The sequence below is a fragment of the Typopeltis vanoorti genome, chromosome 13 (assembly GCF_054136105.1).
Source record: "Typopeltis vanoorti isolate ZY-2024b chromosome 13, IOZ_Tvanoo_1.0, whole genome shotgun sequence".
In the NCBI taxonomy this organism is placed as follows: domain Eukaryota; kingdom Metazoa; phylum Arthropoda; class Arachnida; order Uropygi; family Thelyphonidae; genus Typopeltis; species Typopeltis vanoorti.
The window spans coordinates 49,874,646-49,902,069 of NC_143561.1; the positions used below are offsets into that span (position 1 = coordinate 49,874,646).

General features: G+C 35.3%; 1 protein-coding gene across 2 annotated transcripts in view; it reads left to right on the top strand.

The window, feature by feature from the left end:
• Positions 1-27,424, top strand: part of LOC150100138 (dnaJ homolog l(2)tid, mitochondrial-like) — a 149,140-nt gene that overhangs the window by 65,616 nt on the left and 56,100 nt on the right. For both annotated transcript variants that reach the window (XM_090402825.1, XM_090402824.1), the window contains exon 6: positions 5,364-5,511. In XM_090402825.1, the coding sequence (XP_090258951.1) occupies positions 5,364-5,511 (148 nt within the window). The remainder of the gene's footprint in view (positions 1-5,363; positions 5,512-27,424) is intronic.

Here is a 27,424-nt window from a genome sequence, read left to right on the forward strand (position 1 = left end):
AGTTGGTTAAATAGCTCCAAGGAGCTATTTAACCAACTTTTAGATTATTGCATCCCTATCCCCCCCCCCCACTGTTGTATTTTATCTTTCACCAACTTCTCCAGTACTTTAACAACCAGTCCTAATATATTGATTGGTCTGTAGTTTGCTACCTCTGCCTTGGAGCTGCCTTTATGCAACGGTACTATCTTACCCTCTTTTCACTCCCTTGGAACTCTGCCAAAGCTGAGACTTAGTTCCTTGGATGAGACAACTTCATCAGAGGCAATGCCAGTTCTCTTGCACATTCACATAGTATGGGCTGATATGTCAAGTTCCACTGCTGTGTTCACATTCATATTTTTTAATATGCCAAACACTTCATGTTTATCTGCCTCAATTTTGATATGTGTCTCTATAAAATTAGGATTCTATGTAATTGGTCTACCTCAACCAATCTGTCTTTCAGGAAACCAAAATCAAGATAACCTCAGACCTCTCAACTGAAGTGTGGTGAAAGTCTATCATCAAGCACATTGTCGAAAATTTTTCTGCCAGGTGTTTTGCAAGAAGTCAAATAAAGGTCCTGTAAGCCTGTCTGGTAAAATAATGTATGGCTATTAATGTCTCCAAAAATACCTTCCTACACATTGATTGAGAATTGCTGCATATATCTTAACTAAATAACTATCTGGATTTTTGATTGGGTCACATGTAATGGTTATGATAATTGAAAACACTACCTGAGTGAACATGGCCTCTTCTACAAAGCATACGAGAAATCATTAGTTCCATATATGCTATTCTAGAAATCAGTTACAAAATGCCAGTTGATGATGGTCATCCTCTGGTAAAGGTGATTTTCATGCAGGACTAGTACTATAGCTTGGGAGAATACCCTCTTCCAATGCAGTTCCTCCATGTACTAATGCATATGTTCTCTGCCACCAGACATGGTATGTTTTCCTCAGTTTTTTTTTTCATTTCTCTCGCAGTCTTTTGTCTTCCATCTTCATTTCATGTTGCAAAAACTGTGCCAAACTCACAAAAGATGATGAAGAGGAGTGAATTGAAAGCATGGAATTTGATGACCAGGAAAAGCCAACATGCTTCATGTGCATTTCCATTGGCACGTCCATGATAAAAGTACATATTAGCCAGTTCAGTAAATGAACATCCCACAATTGCAAAACGCTGAAACAAATAGTAACTGCCACTTGTTTGTGACAAATCTATTATATTAAATGCAACTCCAAACATGTCTTGCATTTGATTCTGGTTGTTTACAATCATGTAATTCATTGAGCTGTGTCTATCTGCTTTGCTTGTTGTTGTTCGTGTTGCAACTATAAAATGTATCTTGGAAATGTGAGGTTTCTAATTCTGTGTTCATTCATAATTCTGTGGAGGTGTAGAATATGCCTTTTAAAGTTTGTCAGGATTGTGAAATCACCCTGTATTATTTTATTTGTCAATAAAATTCTAAATTCCAAATAACATTCATATCTCACTGAGAATATGCACACTACTTAAATTCATTGCAGTGGATTACAAAATAATGTATTCCAATGAATAATTACATAGAAATTATTTGAATACTTACAGTTAACTTATGTAACTAAGTGCACATTATAAGTTATTCTTGAGCTCTGTTCCATGTAGATCATGGCAGCACACGTGACAGCTGTGACTTCAAATTAAACCGAGGATAATTAGTTTGATGTGATGATCAGAGATTAAAGAAATAGTTTTCCTGTGGTCCACGAAAGCAAAATGTGATATGCTGTGTTTATTTAATTTCAAGGTGCTTTTAGGTCAGAAATGAATTACACTTTTATTGTTGAGCAGCAGCTCATATGCAGAAAACTGTAATGTAGGAGTTGGTACTGATGTGGAAAATCTCATGAGGCCTCGTCTTCTAAGCAGTTATTTTATTTCAAAGTACTTTGGCAATTTTATGAAAGAGGAAGCATTATTTTAAAACATATCTACCTGATTCAGTCTCTTATTTAAATGTTACATATTCCCAGCATGCCTATCTACCTTTGGTTGTGATAAAGTGAGAGAGAGAGATGATAATATTAATTTATTCCTAATATATTAGTAGTAGTAGCCAGCATTGGATTTGATAATATATTTGCTTGAAGTAAAAACAAGAGTTCAAGAATATCATTAGATCATATTTACCTGATACCTGTTGTAGGTAAGTTTTGTTGCGACACTAGTAAACTATCAGCTTATCAATATTATTAAACAAATTCTTCAATTTTTAATATTGAGGTTTTTAGTATTATTAATTCTTATGGTTATTTGACTAGTACTCTACCTTGAGAAAAGCATTTTAAAGTTGTCTTAAAGTTTCTCTAATGTTCCTAATTGAATAGTTGAAATATGGTGCCAACTGTTCCTAACTGAACAGTTGGCAAATAGTTGAAAGAGACTAAATTAGAAATGAGCCAACCAAATCTCTTCCTTTGGTGATGGTTCAAAGTAAATGAGGCTGATATCAGAGTTCACTGATCACCTAAAGAGAGATGGAGAGGATCTAAATATGGTCGAGTGAGTGAGCATGAAAAGAAACATTTATCATTGATTTGTCATACCCTCAAACTTTCAGACTTACCTTCAAATAATGAATACCCAAGTCTTTAACTATCCTAACATCCTGAAATATATAAACCTTACTTTTTAGCAAAGTTTTTCACATTATTCATGTTATCATCTATCTTTATCAGGAATGACATTCCTCTGGTCTGAAACCCTAGTTACACATTGGATTCTAAGAGGCATAATCTCACAAAGTACTAACAACCAATTTCGCTATTGTGTAAATTGGAAGCAAAGATTTGTTGAAATAGGTACTAAAATTATTTGTTGTTAGTTCTTTAGATTTTTTTGGGACCATGTTATATTAAAAATTTACTATGTTAATAATCATTTATTTTAATCAACCCCATAAATATTACTATCTCACAACTCACTGAATCCATTGCTAGACATACTGCAGGAAACATAGTTTTGTCAACTACAGGCATGCCATAATTATGGGGAAGGGTCTGAAAAGTTATCATAAACACCTAAAACAAAAATTAATTAATTTTATGTCTTCTTATCTTATATATCCTAAAAGAAAAAGAACAAATTATTACAATTTGGAACACGGGGTTAAAGGATTTTACGATATGTTCTTTCTTGTGGTTATATCAGTTGCTTTAATATCGTTTTTGTTGTAGGTGTTTATCAGAACTTTCCAGATCTCATATAGGGATTAACTGAAGCTGATTTATATAAATACAGTTTTTGTATTTTATTTATTTATCCAGATTATTTATTTTTTAAATAATCTGGAAACCCTGCTCTAGAGACCAAACAAGGATTTTTTTTTCAAGCCATTCCACTCTTCCAATAATCTGGACAGTGATCTTACACACCAGGGAATTAAATTAATTTCTCCCTAAAGACAGTCACAAACATCCATGCCCACATCAGAATTCAAACCTGCAGCAGGTGGTATTTGATATTATGAACTCTAATATTAAGTTAAGGGGATAAAAATCCCTTATTGTTTTTCAGCCAGTAAGCGAAACTAAGATCGAAAACTACGATCTGTAACGTTTCATGCCGACGAACTGTCAGCGTATCCAAGCGTAAGTGACCACTTGGTAGTGCCACACCACGGCAACTCGTTGCAAAGGTGGAGCAAGATCCCTCACTGTTCTTGATATTTCAACTTATATCAACCTCGATATTCAACTTATATCAACCTCGCCAGAAAAAAATAGCCGTTTTGGCTTTTCATCTTAGTTGAACTCTAATATTATTAACTATATAAACTGTACTTAAAATAAGGGGATATTAAATCCCACATAGTTTTAAAACCGAATAAGAAACTCAAAGATTGGAATCAGAGAGTTATGATATAAACTGTAAAAATAAAATAAAAGATAACCAGTGTACCAATGTAGGTACTTTTGTAAAAATTAATCTGTGTAATAATTAGCTGTTAATTGCTATGAAGCCATTGTTAATACATGGCTATTCTAAATTATTGTCAGGGTTTCTGTGGCCTATAATTTTCAAACCGGAAACAAGAAAATAAAACTGCTTACAGAATATGAAAGTGTAACAGAAAAAGTTTTATTACCTATAGAATTAGTCCACTTGGATAAGAAACTAATGAGGATGGCTGAACATGTACATTATAAATATCACAGCAACAATTCTGGTCTTCAATTCATCAAGGGCCATCACAGGGGTCTGGTAAACAATGTCCTTCACATATCCCCACAGGAAGAAATCAAGGAGCATAATATTGGGTGAGTGCAGAGGCCACAGAATCAGTCCACTATGCCCAACCCAGTTCCCAGGAAAATGCATCTCAAGAAATTCTCAAACAATACAAGTGCAATGTGGCAGTGCTCCATCCTACTGGAACCACATTTGACTGATGATCTTCCAACTGGGTAATAATTGGGCAAAGAAAAAGAACCCCAAGACTTCTGAACATGACATAACACACCAGACATTCACCTTTGGACTATCTCTTTTGAATACTCGAATGGTGTGAGGGTTTTATGATCCTCATATTCTGCAGTTATGATTTACCTTCCCTGATATGCAAAACATTACTTTATCACTAAATATCCCTCTCTGAAGGTAATTTTCATCAGTTTCGACTTTTGACAAAATGTCTTGGGGAAATTGGAAACAGTGGGGTTTATTATCTGGCTGTAAAGCCTGCACAATCTTCAGTTTGTAGGTACGGAATTGAAGGCAGTTATGAACAACCCTCCTAATAGGCATTTGTGGTATACCTAACTGCAAAGAAGCTCGTTTAGTTGATTTTTGTGAGCTTCAATAAAATGCTTCCTGGATCTGATCAACATCTTCCTGTCAAGTTTTTCCACTCCTTTTTTTGTGCCGAACACTACCAGTCTTTTGAAATTGCTTAACCAACATTGAATAGCATTATCTGAAGATGGATGTTTTCCATACTGAGTTCTGTAATGATGTTGGATTATGATAACAGAATTTGTTTGAAAAAACCAAAGTATGCATATTGCTTTCTCTTGAACTGTCGCCATTTTGAAGTATGACATCATATTATCTCCCAAACATCAATGCAGCGAGTACAGCATTGCTAAATAAAATTTTGAGTTATGCTTTCATATTCTGTAAGCAGTTTTATTTTGTTGTTTCCAGTTTGAAAATTATAGGCCATAGAAACCCCAACAATAGTTTAGAATCACCCTGTATATTCTGTATGAATCAATCAATTTTAATTGTAGAAGATAATGGCAGTGTTATTATTTATTTTTTTTTTTTGTATGACTTTCAGAAGTTAACAGTCCATTTTGTTGTAATTTTTTTTCTATTTTATTTAGGAAACATTAAGTACTGGACCATTTATAATGCGATCAACTTGTCGGCTTTGCCATGGTTCTAGAATGTACATTAAAAATCCATGCACAGAGTGTGAAGCCAAAGGACAGACTGTACAAAAGAAAAATATTACAATTCCAGTACCAGCAGGTATTATTTGATGAATTCAATAACTGTATTCTAAAATTTTTTTATCGTATATGTGGAGAAGGAGCTTTGCTTGATGTGCAGAGCCACCCTGACCCCTACTTGTCTTCATTTGCTCAAGCAGGGAAATGTGTGGTTTCAGCATGCAATTTGAAAGAGATTTATAATGTATATAAATTTGATTTATGAATTTAATGTTTCTCTGCATTTTTATGCCAAGCCCATCTACTAAAGGAATGCAAACCTACAATTGTGAGTGAAGGGTGAGATAATTTGGAACAATATTTCTAGAGACACCAAAAATGGGATTTTTTTCATGCTATTTCACGCAGATGTTAAATATATCTCTTCTGCGCACCATTGTTATGTCGTTTCTTACTTTTCCTAAATTAATTTACTTCCTTTATGAATTTACCTCTCTACAATAACTACAAGACTTACAAAATTTCCCTGACTCTAATATCTGTATCACTTCTTAAGTGTTCATTCTATAAGGAAAGTAAATTCTATATCTCTAGCCGATTCCTAATTTTACTCATGTGCTTACCCTGACTGTTAAAGGTTATTCCTTGCTGAAAGAAACGAATCCTCTAATTTCTTTCTGGGGCCATCTCCTCTTCAGATATTGGCAAATTTATTTTTTAAAGCTGCACCAGCCAATATCTTAGAATAGAGGGGACTCTTATTCAGGGAGACTTTTCCAGACTTTTGGTGCACATAGGTGAATAAATTTAGTGCTTAAACTCATAAATCAAACGCTTTATTGTGGCTAAGTAAATTCTGGTTTGCATTCGTAACCTCCATATTAACATGTTATACCTTTCTTTTAATTCTCCCCCCCCACTATGGTTCAGATTAATGAGTGGTAGTTTTGATTCATATCACAGGCAAAACTCAGGTATAGAAGAAAAAACATATTTATTGGAATCTAAAGACATATACACTTAGACCAATCTCACTTTCAGTTAGTTCAATGACATGCTAAATCAAACTGTATCAAACTGATTAATACTCTAATGCATGAACAATAAATCCTTCTTTTAAGTTAGAGATTAAATACACATAATAATATACACATTATACACTTCTAAACAATATTCTACCTTCTATGTTAGTCTTGCACATTAAACTAGTCACAATCATCTATAATCATTCCAGACAATTTGTCTGGAATGATTATAGATTATTGTCTTATGGACATTAGCCACTGCTAAATAATCACTTAAAGTTCTTAATTACTGTCCATACCCGATTATTACACTACAATGATCTTTCCCTTTTACTGACTGGGTAATTATACAACAAATTCTGCACTTTACCATTTCTTGAGGCAGGATCTCCAGGTCTGTCTGAACTGTCCTTCTTTGTTTGAATTACCTCTCGATACTTCCATAAGCCTGCGTCCATGTGGTGGGTCACTATGGTCATCAGATTAAACTATGCTCTGCACCTGGCGTTTTTCCCCTCGTCTATTTTCAATCTATTTTGGGCCATCCTCATTTCTACTGCTGGTTTAAAAGATACGTCTGCAATATTATTCCGTCAGAATTTTCAGCGAAGGAGCAAAGACAGCATATGCCGACATCTCACGCTTTAGTACCAGCAGAAATTCAGACATCGAAGGGAAAGGCACACCGTCCGATATCGCACTATCGCCAAGAAACACCATCATGAACTACCGGTCCACACAGGAGAAGTCGGATCATCATCCAGCAGAATAGACGAAAAAAAAGCCCTGAGAAAGGGGTGCAAACTCTTTTTATTCTCCCTTCACTTCCCCCCCCCCCTTTTTTTTAGCACCCTGTTACTCGCTGCGATAGCGCCCTCTTCTTTCTGCGATCTTTTCCTGCCCGCTACTTTCTTCATCTGCAGGAATTTCGGCACATCGTGAGATCTCTAGCAGCGTCTTCCGGAAAATGAATGTACGTCGCTTTCCGAGATTGCCAATGCCTCAGGCCCGCCCGTGACCTTTGGACTTTTGTTTACATCTAATTTACCCATTCATTGTATACATGATGCATTCATATAATACTAATTTATACACAAAGTTCTTTACTTGGTATTACAATTCTACTAAAAGGAGGTAATTCTATTTCTATTTACAGTTAGTACTTTATTTCATCTGCTCGAGTACAAGTTTTTTCTCTCAGCTGATTTTTCTGACTTGTTAAATCCTGAATGAATTGTTTTCTTTTTAAAAGTTCTTCATTCAGGATGTATGTACCAACAATCTCTGAGACGAATGACTCAGAATTCTTCAGAACCATTAACCCGCAACAAGTATTCCCACAATTCTCAGGCGAGGAGACGGATGACGTTATTGCATTCTTTTGCTACGTCGAGGAATTGAGAAAAGTTGGCAGATGGACAGATTTTCAACTTCTTATACTACTACGCAGTAAGCTAGTAGGGAAGGCGAAAATTTTCCTCTTTTCATCGCCAATTCTGAAAGAAACTGGAGTATTCCAAATTTAAAGAAGTTCTAATTTCCCAGGTTTCAAAGATAAGGAGTTTAGGGCCGAACTTGTGGAAACTCCAGAGGATGATACAGAAAGATAAAGAAAATATATCAGATTTTTACAATAGGTTGCTGACTCTTGTGAGCACCCTGAACGTCTCAAGTGAGGACAAGCCCCATTTAGATTGGGCTGTCTTCCAACATTTTAGACAAGGGGTGAGGCAAGAATTGAGAGAGACAGCCTTCAGAAAAGAGATAACCAACTTAGAACAGTGTTACCAAGCAGTAAAGGAAGGAGAGCAACTGCTAGGAGACATTCGTCCTGCAGCTGCTACAGGATTTATTAACTTAATTAAAGAGGAGAAAGACACTATTAATCACCCAGATACTGAGAGAGAGAGAGAGAGAGAGAGAGAGAGTTGTGAATAGAAGGACAAATATAAAAGTATGAAAGGAAGCGAGGGAGATAGAGTTGAGTCGATTAATCAATTGTCAACTAACATTCCTAATCAGAGCGAGATTCGATCCATAAACAAACAGGAAGTAAAGCGTTTACAGCAGCCTGTTATGGAACGCCTCGATGATTAGTCAACTGACAACAGCCTCTATGAGAAATCCAGAGCCTTCATATCTTCAGGACGAAAGGACCAAAGAACTAATTCATAAGGAGATTGAAAAATTACAGCAACCATTGTTTGATAAATTAGACACTGTAATGCAGAAATTGACAAAGTTATCTATTCGGGAAATCGTAGAGTCTCCCTTAACCTCGGAAGAAATTCATGAAGGATATGAAAGGAGGGAACCTCCCCGATGCTTCAATTGCAGTAGGATTGGGCATCTGGCCCACAATTGTTATAGCAGAAAAAAACGCTTCAGTAAGAATAATCATGAAGAGTACAGATCTCACTTATGTACCAACCAATCCTGGAGCAGAGGTAATCGTCATCATGAGCAGCCGTTTGGAATGACTGTAGAAGGGAGGATTTGTGGAAGATATTTCAGAGCATTAGTAGACACAGGGTCCCAAACCTCCTTTATTGTAGAAAAATACATTAGGGAATTAGAGCCATATGTGAGGAGGAGGATTTCATACTTTAGGAAACCTGTTAGATTATCAGGAATACCCTCCTCTACCATCTATGCTACTAAGTCAGTGAACTTGAAAGTAAAATTACCGGGGTACGATATGTGTGTGTTTGGCATGAGAGAGGTCCTTGGCAGAGGTCCTGCCAAGGACCTCTCTCCCATGCACATCACTAATACTTGGAAATGATTTCTTGATGAAATATAATTTCTCATGTGATTATGCTAGAGAAGAAATTTGTTTTCTGGGAAGGAAGAAAGTTATTAAAAGGAACCAGAGGGCACATTACTTGGGTGATAGAAAGAGCTCACCCGGCATAGAGTCCCAGTGTAAGGAGAATTTAGAACAAACTGAGAAGGAAGAGAATCATGAAGCATGCAGTCAATTAGAATCAGATGAGAATACCCAACCAGAGGAGAAGAGACATCCAAGTACGAGTGACATTACAGAAGTTAAAGCAACCATTGAGAATGAAATGGCGAGCAAGAGTCAGGATGAAATATGTCATTAGCTATGTCATACGAAAAGAATTCATTTAATAATGTGTTCATAGTGAAGAATTTATGGAGACAAAAACACGTGTTGTAGTAATTACTTATAATTAAAAAAATAATACTTGACATTTCTACCTCTGTATCGAGGTCATCATCAGGAAAACATACATAAGCTATATGATACTACACAAACGTAAAATAAATCTAAATGCTTTGTTAATCATTTACCCTAGCCTGACCTCTGATGGGGAAAAATAAAATAAAAAATCTAGGGATGCACCAAATATTTGGTTATGCTTTGGTATTCAGCCACTACAGCATATTTTTCAGGCATTCGGCTGCCGAAGCAGAACAATTTCTGTTACATTCATTGTAACAGGTGTAACCAATTGAGAAAAGCCTCCCTTATCTTGTGCAATCATTCAAATAGAAGGGGTTCCACTGCTAATGAGTAAACTTATTCCACATTACAATTTCTCAGAAAATTTTTTTCATCACTAGCTACCAGCTTATCCCTTGAGAATTTTTTTTTTTTAGAAGTCGGAAATATTTATGAAAAAACCACATGTGCTACTCCGAAAATGTCGAAAAATTCATTTTTCTACATCATAATTTATCATAAATTCATTTTCATTATTAAATTAATAATTACTTACAATTCAAAATAAGTTCTGTTAATATTTTTGTTATTTGAAGAAACAAGTGCAATATTTTATTCTGATTTTTAAGGTGTATTGTTTTTAAATACAATGTTTTCTATGAAATTAAATGATAGTTTTATTATATTAAAGGATATTATGGATGTGTCTATATTTTATAGCCAAATGTAGAAAGAAAGTCAAGTTTCGAAAATTTATCAGCAAGCTTATGAGAACAAGACTGGAATTGGAGTTGCCTTAGCACTATTTAAACAACACGAACTCTGCTCAAAACCCACATATTTGCCTTTTATTAATGCATGGAGTAAGCTTCACTAACCTGAAACACCAGACTCAAATTGACCAAGTTCAAAAAAAAGTTACAAGCAGAAGTAAAGACAAAAGCTCGTTCAACGCTGTAACTAAAGCTGTCAGAAAGTTAAATTCATCATAGTAAATATTAATAGTAAAATATTAAACTGTAGAGCGGAGAAGCCTATATTTGTCTTACATATTATAATAGACATTATAATAGACAATATTACAGATTATTATTATTACCATGTGACACCTTGGAGTTGTCACATGGTAATAATAATAATCTGTAATATTGTATTATCGTCACATGGTAAAAGTAGTGCCCTCCAGCAATGTCACAAGATGTCATTGCTGGAGGGCACTACACACAACTAGCATCAACGCAATCACCACCTCCGACAGTATTTTTTATCTGCAAACTCTCTCCATTCTAAAGGAATTTACCTATACATGGGATGAAAATCCTGAGTTGCTGGGAGAAAAAACCCTGCTACCTCTGTGTGAGATCAGCTAACTCACTTTCAAATGATGAAAAAGCCCATATTAAGATACCTCTCATAACGACAAGAATTAAACTTAGACCTTTTAACAATCAGAGGGCGTAATATACAATTGTTCTTCCAATTGCACTACTGAGACACAATTCATCTATATTATATAGCAAAATGTAGAAAATTTTTCTTACTTTCGAAAATTTACTAGAAAGCTTATGAGAAAGCTATATGCTTACAAACCTCTGGTAATTTTCAAAAGTTTTTGAAAGTTTTTTTCTGCATCATCATCATCATCAAATTCCTGCCATTTACCCTCAAGGGGTGTACAGGATGTGATAATACTACATGAAAAAAATTACATCATTACTAACTCCCTATCTACAATTTTCCTCCAAATCAGTCTGTTACTTGTCAAGACGTCAACATTATCAGATCTTATATTTCTATTGTCTAAGGCACTTTGTACCGTATCAGTCCACCATCTTGGTCTTCTTCTGGGTCGTTTTGCTGGCAACCTGGCAGAGAACACTTGTTTTGCTAATCTTTTTTTCGCCCATTCTGTTTAAGTGACCATTCCACCTGAGATTAGTTCTGCTAACACATTTATGGATGCTGACAATGTCAAGTTCTTTCCTAATATCCTCGTTTTTAATATGATATTGCCATTGATGCCATCTGTTCATGCCTCTATCTTTCTCAGGACTCTCATATCTGCGGTCTCAAGTCTTTGGTCAAGTGTTTTACTTCTCACCCAGCTCTCAGATCCATAAGTTAAAACTGGTTTGAACACTGTTTTGTATATAGCTAATTTAGTATTCTGACTAATTTCTCTCTTATTCCATATGAATTTATTCAATTGACTTCCCACCATACCAGCTTTGCTGATTCTGTTGTCTATTTCTATATTTAATTTACCATCTTCAGTAAAAATCGTGCCTAAGTAGCTGAAATGTTTTACTTGTTTCACAGGTTCTCCATCCACAACACAGTTGACATTTTCAAAGATTCTGCATATTTTCATTGTCTTTGTCTTTTTATTGCTGACCTTCATACCATATCTATTACAACAGCTATTCAATTTAGTCAGAGAATCTTGCAGACTTGTAGCGGATTTATTTAGAAGTATAACGTCGTCTGCTTAGTCAAGAGCTGAGATTAACATCTCCAATTTTGATATCATGTTTAATACCACTTTCCTTCATAATGTGATCCATATAGATAATGAAGAACAGATGGGATAATGTACATCCTTGTCTCACACCAGATTTAACATTAAACCCTCTTCCTGTACTTCCTTCAATTCTAACTGCTGACTTACAACTCAAATAAAGATTAAGTATTGTTTGATATAATGCCCCATTTACACCATATAACAGTATAGTATTGAATAGCTTCTCTCTTGGCACCTTGTCAGATGCCTTTTCCAGATCGACAAAACTTAAATACAGATCTTTGTTATATTCCCATGCTTTCTCAACTATTTGTCGTAAAGTGAAGATCTGATCCTGACAGCCTCTGTTTGGCCTGAATCCAGCTTATTCTTCACCAAGCTTTTCTTCCACAATTCTTCTCAACCGTTTCTCAAGTATACTTGCATAGATCTTGCCAGGAACACTCAGTAGGGAAATACCTCTGTAATTCTCACATTCAGTTTTATTTCCCGTTTTATATATGGATACTAAGAGAGCTCTACTCCAATCATCGGGAATTCGTCCCTCTGTCCAGGCTTTCTGAACTATGCAGTGCAGCCACTGTAAGACTTTTATACCACCATACTTCAGCATTTCTGGTCGAATATCATCTACTCCTGCTGCCTTTCCACATTTCAAGCCTTTGATGGCTTTTTCTACTTCAAGTATGGATATGTATTCCTGACTGAATGCCTGGTCAGTGTTTTTTACCACTATGCTGTCATAACTGCTTGTTTCATTTAGCAGTTTTGCAAACTTAATTACTCCATACTTCAAGGATATCTTTTTCTCCTGTTTTCATGTCACCTTTTTCATCTGTAACTCCTTTTACAGCACTCTTTCCTCCATTTCTAAGCTTCTTCAACAACCTCCAGAATATCTTACCACCTTCTTGATATTTCTTTTCTATGTTCTTGCCAAAGTCCTCCCATGACTTTTGTTTAGCTAGTTTTACACAGTGTTTAGCATTCGTGCATTTGTCTCTGTATTCTCTAAGAGCACAAGCTGACTTATTTGCCAGGAACTTTTGATATGCTTTCTTCTTTACCTTCACTGCCTCTTTAACTTCCTGTGTCCACCATGGAGTTCTAATTTTTTTATCCTTGTAGACAACTTCACCACATGCCTCTCTCTCTAGCTGAATCAATCAGGGTTTTCTTCAAGGCTTGCCACTGAATCTCCAAGGTTTGGTTCCTGTTCTCAAACTCTTTCATTTTTTCTTCAATAATCTTTGTATATTTTAGTCTACAGTTCACATCTGAGAGCTGCTCAACTTTTATTCGCTTTAAAACTTTCTTACATGTTATTCTTTTCAATATGAAATTCAATTTTATCCTGCTCAAGACTAAATAGTGATCACTTCCAATTTCAAATCCTCTGTAAACTCTGGTGTCCTGCACCAGGGAGAAAACATCACTATCAACAATAACATAGTCAATGAGACTTTTCTTATTACTTGTTTCTTCTCTCCATGTGAATTTGTGCACATTTTTTATGTTGGAACATGGTGTTAGTAATAACCAATCTATGTCCTGAGCAGAAATCCAACAGGTATTTGCCATTATTATTAGGTTTGCTCTTTTCTCCAAACTTTCCCAAAATATTTTTGAATGTCTGACAATCATTTCTTACTCTGCTATTTAGATCCCCAACAAGGACCAACTTTTCTTTTTTCCTTGTGTCAGTTGCTTTTTCTAAAACCTCAAAATATTCTTCCACTTCTACCTTAGTAGAACCTTCTGTGGGCCCAAAGGCACAAATAATCTTATTGTCCAGTTCCCCATTCTCATATTTGCCCACATCACTCTACTTGAGACTGCCTGCTATTCAAGAAGATTAGCCTCGTATTTTGTGGTGAATACTATGGCTACTCCTTCTTTTCCTTGATTGTTATTTCCTGAATATAACATTTTGTATTTATTGCTCAGAAAGATCTCACCAGTTTTTGTCTTTTTTGTTTCAGTCACCCTATTATGTCGATCTGGTACTTATGTAATTCCTCAGCTAGCTCCATTTCTTTGCCATTCAGGCTTCTTATGTTGATAGTATCAATCTTTAACTCTGGTGATGTTGAGTTGGGGGTGTGTTTTCAGATTTGTTCCAGTAGCTGACTTTTTGTTGTTCGTGCTGGTTCCCTCACGAAAACAACAGGGGCCTTGTTTAACCGGGCGACGCCCTAGCCGGCATGAAATTTTGTCATTGAAGCATTTTTGCTCTCTACTTAAAAATTTGACAGTTATTATATTTAAAGAAAGCAAAATTTTATTTTCTCTTTTTATCAAAGAGGATCCTAAAAATTTTCATTTTGACAATGTAAAATAAACGGAAATAGGAAGTATTAAAGGTACATGCTTAGTTAGTAGCCAAATATATATATATATATATATATATATATATATATATATATAGAAACTTAGACAGTTTTTGAATTCAGAAGTGAGAGTATGAAAATACAATCCTCAGCATTGGAGTTAATCTACCTTGCACTACATAAACACTTCCAAGTTTCTTAAGTAGTGCATGAAATATCGATTGATCTGTTTATTTTGCAATGTTGAAATGAATACATTTAGGCACTTCTTTGATAATTACTCATTCTTGTGTTAGATAGTGTCTGCACATGCATTAACCACTTGTGAGAACTAGCTTTAGAGCAGTGTTTCTCAAACTTCAGAAATCGTGTACCCCTTCTTAAATTTTCATTATTACCAAGTCCTCCTTATCAAAATAATAAAAATAATAATCAATAAATAAATAAATAAAATAAAAAGTATATTTCATTGTAAATGTCTATTTTATTTGAATTTAGACGTACATGTAAACAAAAAAACATGATTTATTTTTAATAGAAGAAAATTTATAAATAATTTTTACTTAATTTAAATAATTTATCATCAATGAGGAGTGAAATTGCCTATGGTGGGATAAAATTTCAGCAAAATTTAACTCTATAGTTGTTAATTTCAATCTCAGATGCAGTTCCTTTTCTTCGTTTTAATATCTACAAGGGCCAGAAATCCAACTTCGCACAGATATGGAAATGGAAAAATGAACTTTAGAGCTGTTAATTCAGGAAATTCATTCTGTATTTGTAGCCAAAATGCTAATGTATTCTCGTTGTATTTATTTTTTATGAAGCCATCAGAAGCTACTTCTAAAAGTTGTTCTTCTATTGGGGACAGATCCTTTGGTATAGATTTGTTGATATTGAAAGGGTATCCTATCCACTCAATGTCCAATTCAGGGAAATACTTTTCTAGACTCATTTGTAACCTTTGTAAATGCTGCATTATAGTAATTTTCACATCATTATCAATTTGTGAGCAGTTCATGAAGAAATGGAAACGTGTCAAATTCTCCATTACCAACCGCTTTTGCCATAATTTCATCTTTGCCAATGTGGCGTTCACTTTATCTTGGACATGAAATATAGAAATTTCCTTGCCTTATAAAGACAAATTAAGATTATTTAATACAGTAAATATGTTTGCCAGGTATGCAAGTGACTGGCCCATTTCCATTTACAGTGGAACCTCGGTTGTCAAACTTAATTCGTTCCCGAAGGCTGTTCGGAAACCGAATTGTTCGAAAACTGAAACCATTTTCCCATAAGAATTAATTTAAAATGGATTAATCCGTTCCTGAACCCCACATAATTGTTTATTTAAACCTTTACAACAGTACTTCATGCATAAGATCGTATATGAACATAATGAAAATGCATAAAATGTTACATAAAAAGAATAAACACAATAAATAGATAAAATATAGAACAAAATTGATCGCCTCTTTATTTTTGAGTATTGTACAGATTGTTGATTTCGCCATTACAAACTGCATAGCAAGATCTGAGAAACGAACACTATTTTCATGTTTGGATATGATTTCTTTTTTCATCTTTATTGCGGTTCTAACAACTTTTTCGCTTTGCTGCTATCACTATTCTTCTGCGGCCCCATGGTGGCTTAATTAATAATAATTTATGAAAAAAAAACAAAGAAAATCAAGAAAACTCACTGCAAATTCGAGCAGGTGTTTGCACTGAATGAAGGCTGCCGCGTAACTGACGCTTTCTCGCCTTACAGCTCAGCACATGGTTGCCATTTGCCTGTTCGGGAACTGAAATTTTGTTCAGAAACCGGGGCATTTTTTGTTCAGAAAATATGTTTCAGGAACCGAATTGTTCGAGAACAGAGGCGTTCAATAACCGAGGTTCCATTGTATGTAAATGTTTTTTCAATTCAAAATTTTCATCAAGGAAAAACTTGTAGTTCATTCCAAAGTTCAAATAAATGAGTAAGGACTTTTCCATGAGAAAGTCAACGAACACCACTATGGAAAAGAAGTTGTGTATGATTACTTCCCATTTCTTCGTAAAGTTGAGAGAAGAGGCTGGCATTTAGAGGATGGTCTTTAATATAATTTATGATTTTTACAGCTTCATCCAGAGCTTTTCTTAGGTCTGTAGACCTAGTCATATATGTAGCCAAAGTCTCCCTGTGTATGCAGCAGTGTGTCAAGTTTACATCTGGTGCAACAGCTTGAATTGAAACAAGCCCTTTTTTAGACCCAATCATGGATTTCGCTCCATCTGTGCTTATTCCAACACAGCTTTTCCAATCAAGCTTGTTTTGATGCATAAATGTATTTATTTTGCTGATTATTTCTTCTCCTATTGAATGTTCTGGCAAGGGTTGGCTAAATAAAAGGTCATCATGAAGTTTTTGATTTTTTTTCGTACCTAACGAACACTAGAAGATTTGCAATATTTGTAATGTCGGTGGATTCATTGACCTGCAACGAATAATAACGACTTTTATGTATATCAGATAACAATGTTTGTTTATATTTTCAGCCATTTCAGTGATTCGATGAACAGTACTATTTGAAAGGCAAATCCAATCAAAAGACCTTATTGCATTATCTCTGATCATAATTTCTGCTATTATTTTTGCTGCAGACTTGACCAAAGTTTCACCACTTGTTTCTGCTGCACCACTTTTTGCTATTAATAGTGACATACGATATGAAGTTTCTAAAGCCTTCATATTTTCACCTCCTGACACAATCAACATCATTTTTTGGGATTCTTTTAACGTTTTTAGTTTATTTTGAAAAAATTCTACATATTTGTCCTTGTATTCATTATATTTCGATTCAAAATAGCAATTTAAATTAGATCGTTTCATGCTTTCATTTTTTAGAGTTTCACCACAAATGACACATAATGGAATAGGTTCCTCTTCATTTCCCATCCATGAAAATCCACATTTCAAGTAATTCACATCGTACTTACGAAGTTTATCATCATCTTCCTAGTTCGTTCTTTTGAGATGTCAGACGACACACCCTTATCAATTTTATTTGATCCAGATACAATATCAACATTTTCTTGTTGCTTACAGCTACTTGCATCTGCTATATTGCTCTCTTTTGTTTGTTTTATAAATCCAGTCTTTAACCACTGATTCATACTTAAGAATTTGAAAACTAAAATAATTATAATATTTATTATAGGTATTATAACTTCCGTACATTATTAAAGCAATTATATCTCTGAAAATAGTACAAACCTAATAATCGTTATTTTAACTAACAAAAAATTGTATTATGATCAAATAATGAAGCACATTGATTAATATCTGCTTAACTGTCTTAATTACATCTACTGATTCATATAATTACTTTATTATCAGTCAATATCATATGCTCTTCGCATTGTTGCAGCCTTGCAATGAATGTTCATATATGAAGCTGAATGAAGATTCGCAAGTGATCGCCCGCAAATTTGCAAACTATTCAAATGTTGCAGTTATCACAATTTGAGTAGGAGAATTCATACATAATATATAATTAATTGAAAAATATATACATTTCAAATAATTCTTCTTTTCTTAATGATTCAATGTGTTAATGGTGCATAGCCGAAAACTGCCACGTACCCCCCCCCCCCCCTTGAAGACCTTTCATGTAACCCTCGGGGGTATGCATATCACACTTTGAGAAACACCGCTTTAGAGTATGTATGCTACGTGAGTGGTCTAAAAAGTTCTTGGCCTCGACCATAGATGGCAACACTATCGGCAAGAGATTTTTTTTCTAAGTTGGCACATCTCTCATAAGCATCAATGTGAAATTGCAAGTCATTTTATCAAGTAGTTTGTTTTATACAGCTGTCTGAAACAAAAGTGTTGTCCATATTCCTTGAAATGGGTAAAATTGAGTATTGTGCTGTTATAAATCCTTTGTAAAAGGAGGTTTAATGCCAAAAGAAATTTATTTGAAGTTCATGAAAGTTTATGTGCACTCTTCTGCTTCATTTTCAACAATTAAGAAATGGGCCACCGAGTTTAAACGCGGCTGTACCAGCCTTGAAGATGATCCATGTAAAGGACGTCCAAAAAGTGTAACAACACCAGAAATCATTGATCAAGTGCATGATATGGTATTGGATGACTGGCAAGTCAAAGTGCATGAAATTACTGTGACTATAGGCATTTGAAAAGAACGTGTAGGATATATATTGCATGAAGAATTGCATATGAAAAAGCTTTGCGCAAGATGGGTTCCGCGCTTGCTTACAGCAGATGGAAAATGCACTCATGTGAAAATCTCTGAACAGTGCTTGGTGAGTTTTAACAAGAATAAAACTGATTTTGTGCATTGATTTATTACTATGGATGAGACTTGGATGCCAGAATCCAAACAGCAGTCAAAACAGTGGACAGAAGCTGGTTATTCAGCGCCAAAGAAGACAAAGTCGGTTCCATCAGCAGGAAAGGTCATGATATCAGTGTTTTGGGATGCTAAAAGCATTTTGTTTATTAATTTTCTTGAAAAGGGTAAAACAATAACTGAGAAATATTATTCCGATCTTTTAACCAGACTGGAAGAAAAAATCCATGAGAAAAGACCCAGTTTGCAGAACAAAAAAAAAAATCATCTTTCATCAAGGACAATGCACCTGCCCACAAAAGTGTTTTGGCAATGGAAAAATTATAACAATTCTGCACTATGAATTGTTAGAACATTCACCATATTCCCCAGATCTGGCTTCCTCTGACTTCTGTCTCTTCCCAAAACAAAACTCTTCCTTGCTGGTCAGCATTTTTCTTTGAATCAAGAGGTGAATGCAGCTGTAGAGGAGTACTTTGCAGATCTTACTGAGAACCACTACAGGGATGGGGTAATGGCGCTGGAGCATCGCTGGAATAAATGTATTAGTCTCAAGGAAGATTATGTTGAAAAATAAAAATAATTTTGAAATTATAAATTCGTTTTTTCGTTTTTAGGCTGAGAACTTTTCAGACCACCCTCGTAGTGGAGTGTTGCTACAGACCTGGTGGATCGGTTGCTAGTCATGAAGAAATGCATTACCAAATAGAAAAGATGAGTGCGAAAAGAGTAATTATAATGGGAGATTTTAATTATTCGAATATTGATTGGGTAGCAGTAGAATCTCATGAGAAGAATGAAAATGCATTTATTGCGCTGTTGCGAGACAATTTCCTCAAGCAGCATGTGACAGAAGGAACTCGAGGTCAAAGAGTGTTAGATTTGATTATAGTGTCAGAGGGCGTTTCGGTTAAAGATGTAACTATCCTGTGTTGAATCTTGAATAGGAAATTCTATACATTTTTGAATTTTATTCAGGATTCAACAACAATTAGAAAACAATTAAGAGATACTTGAGCTTTAGTATAGATACTGATTGTGAAAAGAGTATATAGAATGAATATTTTATGTAAAGATGCAGCATAAATCCATTATGTCAAGTTTTTCTGTGTGGAGAATTATGTTGTAGTAAGTTGTAACGACCATATTATGTTCTATGTGAAACGTATGTAATCTAAAGTTCAAGGTGCTTGGGCGAGCATTACGCTTGCAGCAGTGTAAATTATCGGAAAGCAGCTCACGCTCGAATTTGCAGAAGAGTCGAACCTAAGGAGACGCAGTGACCCGGTTGGACTAACGAGAAAGGAAGATGAGTGTCAGGCGAAGATTCGTAAAAGAAAAGAGGGTGCTAAGGGTGTGAAATAAAAAGGGTTTGCTCCCCTTGCAGAAGACTTACTTTTTTTTGGCTTTTTTGATCGTCGCTTTCGCCCGACACTCATCTTCCTTCGCGGACGAGCGATTCTATCTCGCCTTGTGATGGACACAGGATGCCCGTAAATGTTCAATATCGGCAGCCATAGTTCCCATGTACGTGACTGCTGAGACGGTGATGAGGAATAGAACAAATGAAACCAGACCAGCGTGGACAGATCACCAGCCCCGCTGAAGGGGCAGACGAGACGAACGGCGTGTATGACCACGTGTGTAAAGGTAATTCTACAATGTTCCTGACCCAGTTTTCAAGGAAGGAGAACCACCTAGCACCGTATGCAGAATGTGGACTATCTTGGTAAAGTACTGTTTTATTCTCCTTTGCTGTGAAATGTGTGAATTGCAGTTAAGTATTAATTGTGAATGGACATTCTAGTAAGGAACTTTAAGTGATGATTTATCATTAACTGCAAAGGTTTAGCTCTATCAGTAACTTTGTCTCAGATTGTGAATTAGGTAGAGTGTGATAATCATGATTTGTAACTTGTGGCATAGCTTGATAGGATAAATTATGAAGATTAGAGTTTGATATTATGTATTGTGTACAGTCAGTTAAGTGAAATTGTGAAGGAGCTTATGTTAGATTTCCAATTAAGTTCAAAATATCAATAATAGCTCCTCACCTGAGTCTGACTTGAATCTAATGGTGAGAATGAATGTAACTATGTACAAGTTAGTGATCTTAATAAAATGTGCTTTATGTTTTAACCTAAAAATAGCCTGTGCCTGAATTCAACTCATCACTCATAAAATTCGGAACCTAATATGGGGTATAATTGAATATATAGGCCATGATTGCAAGCATCATTGAGTGTAATTAGTTTAGATAATTAGGTGCTGAGGGATAAGCGTTAGGATAATCACCTCTGTATAATTTCTGAGAGAAGTTCCCTGGTTAAGGATTCCTCCTAACCTAAGGATATTGGCTGGTGCAGCGGAACAAAAAAATTTACCAGTATCTCTCGGGGAAACAACTGAATTATGACCAACAAAGAGATAGGCCCTTTGTCCGAGTGTTCAATACACATGGTTACTCTAAGTATTCGGCCAAGTTGATAGATAGCCTTCTGAGTCTAGCACCATAGCCTGTGTTAAGATAGGATTTTGAGGGTAGTCAGTCTAAGTCAGAATTAAAGTAAATCGATTAGCACAAGGACGAGATAACGTTAATAATAAATAATAACAAACAAGGAACACGATAAAATAGGAAGACATAACACCTGCCTCCAGTTCGTGACATTAATCATGCAGTATTCACTTGGGAAGTGACTAAGTTTTTGAATGTTCCATTCAGAAAAGGCTACATGCTGAACTACAAAGCAGGAAATTATGACCAACTGAAGAGTATACTGTGTTCAGTGGAATGGGATCGGTTGATGGATGGAAAGAATATTGACAGTGCATGTGAAGCATTTAAACAATACTTAAATGATGTGATATCAGAGTGTGTCCTGAGAGTTTGAAAAATAAATAGGGTAGGAGTCAAATGGATGTGTAATCTTATTAAGCAAGAGATTCATACGAAAATTGTGATGTGGAAGGAATACCGTGTGTATAACGATGATGTGCATTATGAATATTATAAGCAGCAGGCTAGAATAGTCACAACTGTTGTAGAGAAAGCAAAGTCTGAGTATGAAAAGAAACTGGCTCTGTGTGCTAAAGACAACCTACAAGAATTCTATCAATATGCTGCAAGTAAAAGAAAGAACTAATATGAAAGAATAACTCTTCTAAATGCAGATGGCATGAGGGTTACAGATGCAGAAGAGGTTGTTCAACTAAGTGCCATTTTGTTAAAGGCTATCAACCTGGTATATGTGACATTCAGCTCACTGCTACCTCTTCACTGGATGAAGAAATTCAGGTGTATGAGGATGAGGTATTAGAGATGTTGCACAAACTGAATAAGAATTCAGCAATAGGGGATATCAGTATGTGCTAAAAGAGCTGATCCGGCTATTCCTTTGACCAAGCTGTTTAATATGAGTCTCAGAACAGGAAAGATTCTGCAGGAATGGAAAGAATGTATGGTAATTCCATTGCATAAGGGTGGTGCAAAGATTGATGTATCCAACTATCGACCAATTAGTATCTCAGGAGTGGTGATGTGAAGGTTTTGGAAAAATTGTTTGTAGCCGACTGAATAAAGCCATATTTCAAATATCATCATCATCAAATTCCTGATATGTACCCTCAAGTCATGAAAAATTTACACCATTACTAACTTTCTATCCACAATTTTCCTGCAAATCAATCTGTTACCTCTCAAGACTTCAATATTATCAGATCTTATATTTCTCTCTTCTAAGGCACTTTTTACTGTATCAATCCACCTATATTTTGGTCTTCCTCTGGGTCTTTTTCCTGCAAACCTGGCAAAGAACACTTGTTTTGCTAATCTTTTTTCTTCTCCCTTTCTGTTTAAGTGACCATACCACCTGAGATTAGCTCTGCTAACACATTCCTGGATGCTAACAATATTAAGTTCTTTCCTAATATCCTCGTTTTTAATATGACATTGCCACTGATGACATCTGTTCACCCCTCTAATCTTTTCTCAGGACTCTCATATCTGTGGTCTCTAGCCTTTGGTCAAGTGTTTTATTTCTAACCCAGCTCTCAGATCCATAGGTTAAAATTGGTTTGAATACTGTCTTGTATACAGCTAATTAAAGTTTTGACTAATTTCTCTCTTATTCCATATAAATTTATTCACTTGACTTCCTACCATTCCAGCTTTGTTGATTCTGTTGTCTATTTCCATATTTAATTTACATCTTCACTAAAAATCGTGCCTAAGTAGCTGAAATGTTTTACTTGTTCCAGATGTTCTCCATTCACAACACAATTGACATTTTCAGTGATTCTTCCTATATCCATTGTCTTTGTCTTTTTATTGCTGACCTTCATACCATATCTATTATAACAGTTATTCAATTTAGTCAGAGAATCTTGCAGACTTGTAGCGGATTTATTTAGAAGTATAACATCGTCTGCATAAAACAAAGAGCTGCCATTAACATCTCCTATTTTGATATCAGGTTTAATTCCACTTACCTTCATAATGTGATCCATATTGATAATGAATAACAGAGGGGATAATGTACATCCCTGTCTCAAACCACCAGATTTAACATTAAACCATCTTCCTGTACTTTCTTCAATTCTAACTGCAAACTTACAACTCTAATAAAGACAAAGTATTGTTGATATAAGCCCCATTGACACCATATAACTGTAGCATATTGAATAGCTTCTCTCTTGGCACCTTGTCATATGCCTTTTCCAAATCGACAAAACTTAAATACAGATCTTTGTTATATTAAATGCTTTCTCAACTATTTGTCGTAAAGTGAAGATCTGATCCTGGTAGCCTCTATTTGACCTGAATCCAGCTTGTTCTTCACCAAGCTTTTCTTCCACAATTCTTCTCAAGTATACTTGCATATATCTTACCAGGAACACTCAGTAGGGATACACCTCTGTAATTCTCACATTCAGTTTTATTTCTCTTTTTATATATGGGTACTATGAAATATCTACTCCAATCACTGAGAATTCGTCCCTCTGTCCAGGCATTCTGAACTATGCAGTGCAGCCACTGTAAGACTTTTATACCACCATACTTCAGCATTTCTGGTCGAATATCATCTACTCCTGCTGCCTTTCCACATTTCAAGCCTTTGATGGCTTTTTTCTACTTCAAGTATGGATATGTATTCGTGACTGCATGCCTGGTCAGTGTTTTTTATCACTGAGCTGTCATCACTGCTTGTTTCATTTAGCTGTTTTTCAAAGTAATTACTCCATATTTAAAGGATATTTTTTCTCCTGTTTTCATGTCACCTTTATCATCTCTAACTCCTTTTACAGCACTCTTTGCTCCATTCCTAAGCTTCTTCAACAACCTCCAGAATATTTTGCCACATTCTTGATATTTATTTTCTATGTTCTTGCCAAAGTTCTCCCATGATTTTTGTTTAGCTAGTTTTACACAGTGTTTGGCTTTCTTACATTTGTCTCTGTATTCTCTAAGAGCACAAGCATACTTATTTGCCAGGAACTTTTGATATGCTTTCTTCTTTTCCGTCACTGCCTCTTTAACTTCCTGTGTCCACCATGGAGTTCTGATTTTTCTATCCTTGCAGACAACCTCACCACATGCATCTGGCTGAATTGACAAGGTTTGGTTCCTGTTCTCAAACTCTTTCATTTTTTCTTCAATAAACTTTGTGTATTTTAGTCTACAGTTCACATCTGAGAGTTGCTCAACTTTTATTCACTTTAAAACTTTCTTACATGTTATTGTTTTCAATATGAATTTCAATTTTATCCCCCTCAAGACTAAATAGTGATCGCTTCCAATTTCAAATCCTCTGTACACTCTGGTTTCCTGCACCAGGGAGAAAACATCACTATCAACAATAACATAGTCAATGAGACTTTTCTTATTACTTGCCTCTTCTCTCCATGTGAATTTGTGCACATTTTTATGTTGGAACATGGTGTTAGTAATAACCAATCCATGTCTTGAGCAGAAATCCAACAGATATTTGCAATTATTATTAGCTTTGCTCTTTTCTCCAAATTTTCCCAAAATATTTTTGTATGTCTGACAATGATTTCCTACTCTGCTATTTAGATCCCCAACAAGGACCAACTTTTCCTTTTTCCTTGTGTCAGTTGCTTTTTCTAAAGCCTCAAAAAATTCTTCCACTTCTACCTTAGTAGAGCCTTCTGTGGGCCCAAAGGCAGAAATAAGTCTCATTGTCCAGTTCCCCATTCTCATATTTGCTCATATTACTCTACTTGAGACTGCCTGCCATTTAAGAAGATTAGCCTCGTATTTTGTGTTGAATACTATGGCTACTCCTTCTTTTCCTTGATTGTCAGTGCCTGAATATAACACTTTGTATTTATTGCTCAGAAAGATCTCACCAGTTTTTGTCTTTTTTGTTTCAGTCACCCTATTATGTCGATCTGGTACTTATCTAATTCCTCAGCTAGCTCCATTTCTTTGCCATTCAGGCTTCTTATGTTGATAGTACCGATCTTTAACTCTGGTGATGTTGAGTTGGAGTGTGGTTTAGGGTTTGTTCCAGTAGCTGACTTTTCGCTGTTCGCCCTGGTTCCCTGGCGAAAACAACAGGGGCCTTGTTTAACCGGGTGATGCCCCAACCGGCATGAAATTTTGTCATGTTGTACAATCATTTTGTATTTTGGTTTAACCAATAAGAATACAATTTGGTCGGCTAAATCCCAAATTACCAGCCCATCCTCGTTCATTCAGTATCCAGGTGGATACCCAACAGGGTGCACCACGAGAAGGTGAGGATTGGACATTAGGTCAGAAGCCCTGGTCGGTTCTCCGCATTCCTTTAAAGGCTATGTGGAAGTCTCTCAGTTATACAACTTTGATCCTTAAGCACCCCCTACAAGATTTCAGTTGATGGAATTTTTCAATTTATGGAGAGTGGGGAAAGGACAAGAGTTCACCCTTGGAAGCTGAGAATGAATGCTGCTAAGAAGGGGGGTGAGGGCTACTTTTCCTATCATAGGGTGGTACATAGTTAAAAATGATTGCCATTGGATGTTGTGAATACCAGCAGCGTGAATGAATTCAAAAATAAGTATGATAGCTGGTGTGTGTAGTATGTGGCCTCCTCAGTGATTACCTGACTCCCTGGAAGTTTCTCTTCATAATAATAATAATAATGTAATCCATAGAGATGATGAAAATAACAGGTGGAGATATTATTTTTCTTTCTTTATCATCTTCAAATTCTAGTAGCTGACTTACAGCTTAAGTATATACTATATATTGCTCTATATAATTTCCCATTTATATCATATAAGTGATAGAAGAAATTCCTAGTGTGAGACCAACTTCCTTATTAGGGACCTGAAGTGACTGGAAAAAAAGTTCTATTTGATCTTTAGAGCACGGTTTCTGGACTATATAAAAAAATGAATAAAAAATTGTAAAAATAAACTATATAAAAAAAAAATCCGTAGCCCACTCCATCTTTCTAATGTACTAATTACAGCATGTCATGGGTGAGAGTTGCATTTACAAAAGGACAAAAAAACTTTTCTATGTTTATGCTAGAATTTCATATACGAGTGGCAAAATGGTGCATTGCTATTGTATTGCAATACTTTCAGATATATTTTACAATCCACTGAAAATACATAGTACAAATATCTCTGATGGAGAGTATTGTAATAAAATGGCAATACACCATTTGCTACTTATACATGAGAAATGCAACACTGTTACTGACGTGACATTGGTATCAAGACATTCCTCAAGAACGGGCAAAGCCTATTACAATACTTGAATACTATGAGGTGGCATAATAATAGCAACAAAAGTATACAAACGGAGGAAAACTCATGTTAAAATTTATTTATTTATAGAATTTTCACCTATGTTTCTTATGCATCTTTGGTACAGAATTACAGAACTGACAAACAATAACAGAAAAATTCTAAAAAGCTCCACCATAGTAGCGTAAGTCAACTGAAATGGTCCATATTTTCCTAACTGGGGAGACGAAAAAAATTAACTAGGCCCTTCCAGTGTTATGATCAGTTTAGATGTTGTGTCATTATTTACTAATATTCCTTTATTAGAATGAATTATTCCAACAAGAATTTCCAATTGATTTTGTTATGCACTCTGATTATTTCATCTTTCAAAGCAAATATCAACAAATTGAAGGAGCAGCTATGGGCAGTTTATTTCATTGTCAATTTCTTCATAGAACACTTCGAACATCGTCTCTTTGATAATATTTCTCTTAGATGTGGTCATTGGTATAGATATGTGGATGATGTGTTTGTAATTTGGAATGGCACTTTCTTTCCAAAATAAATGCTCTTCATCCTACAATCCAGTTCATTTTAGAAAAATAGATAACCAAATAGCCTTTTTAGATTTAATTTTTCATCAACCAGATGGCAGCTTACAGTTTTTAAGATGAAGACGCATATAGGCCACTATATCCATGTTGATTCTCACCACCATCCTACTCAAAAAGCTGCAACTATTAAGACCTTATCATGCTCATTGTGTTCTTATGATGAACTTTTATTGAAAGAATTACATATTAAATTATCTTCTTA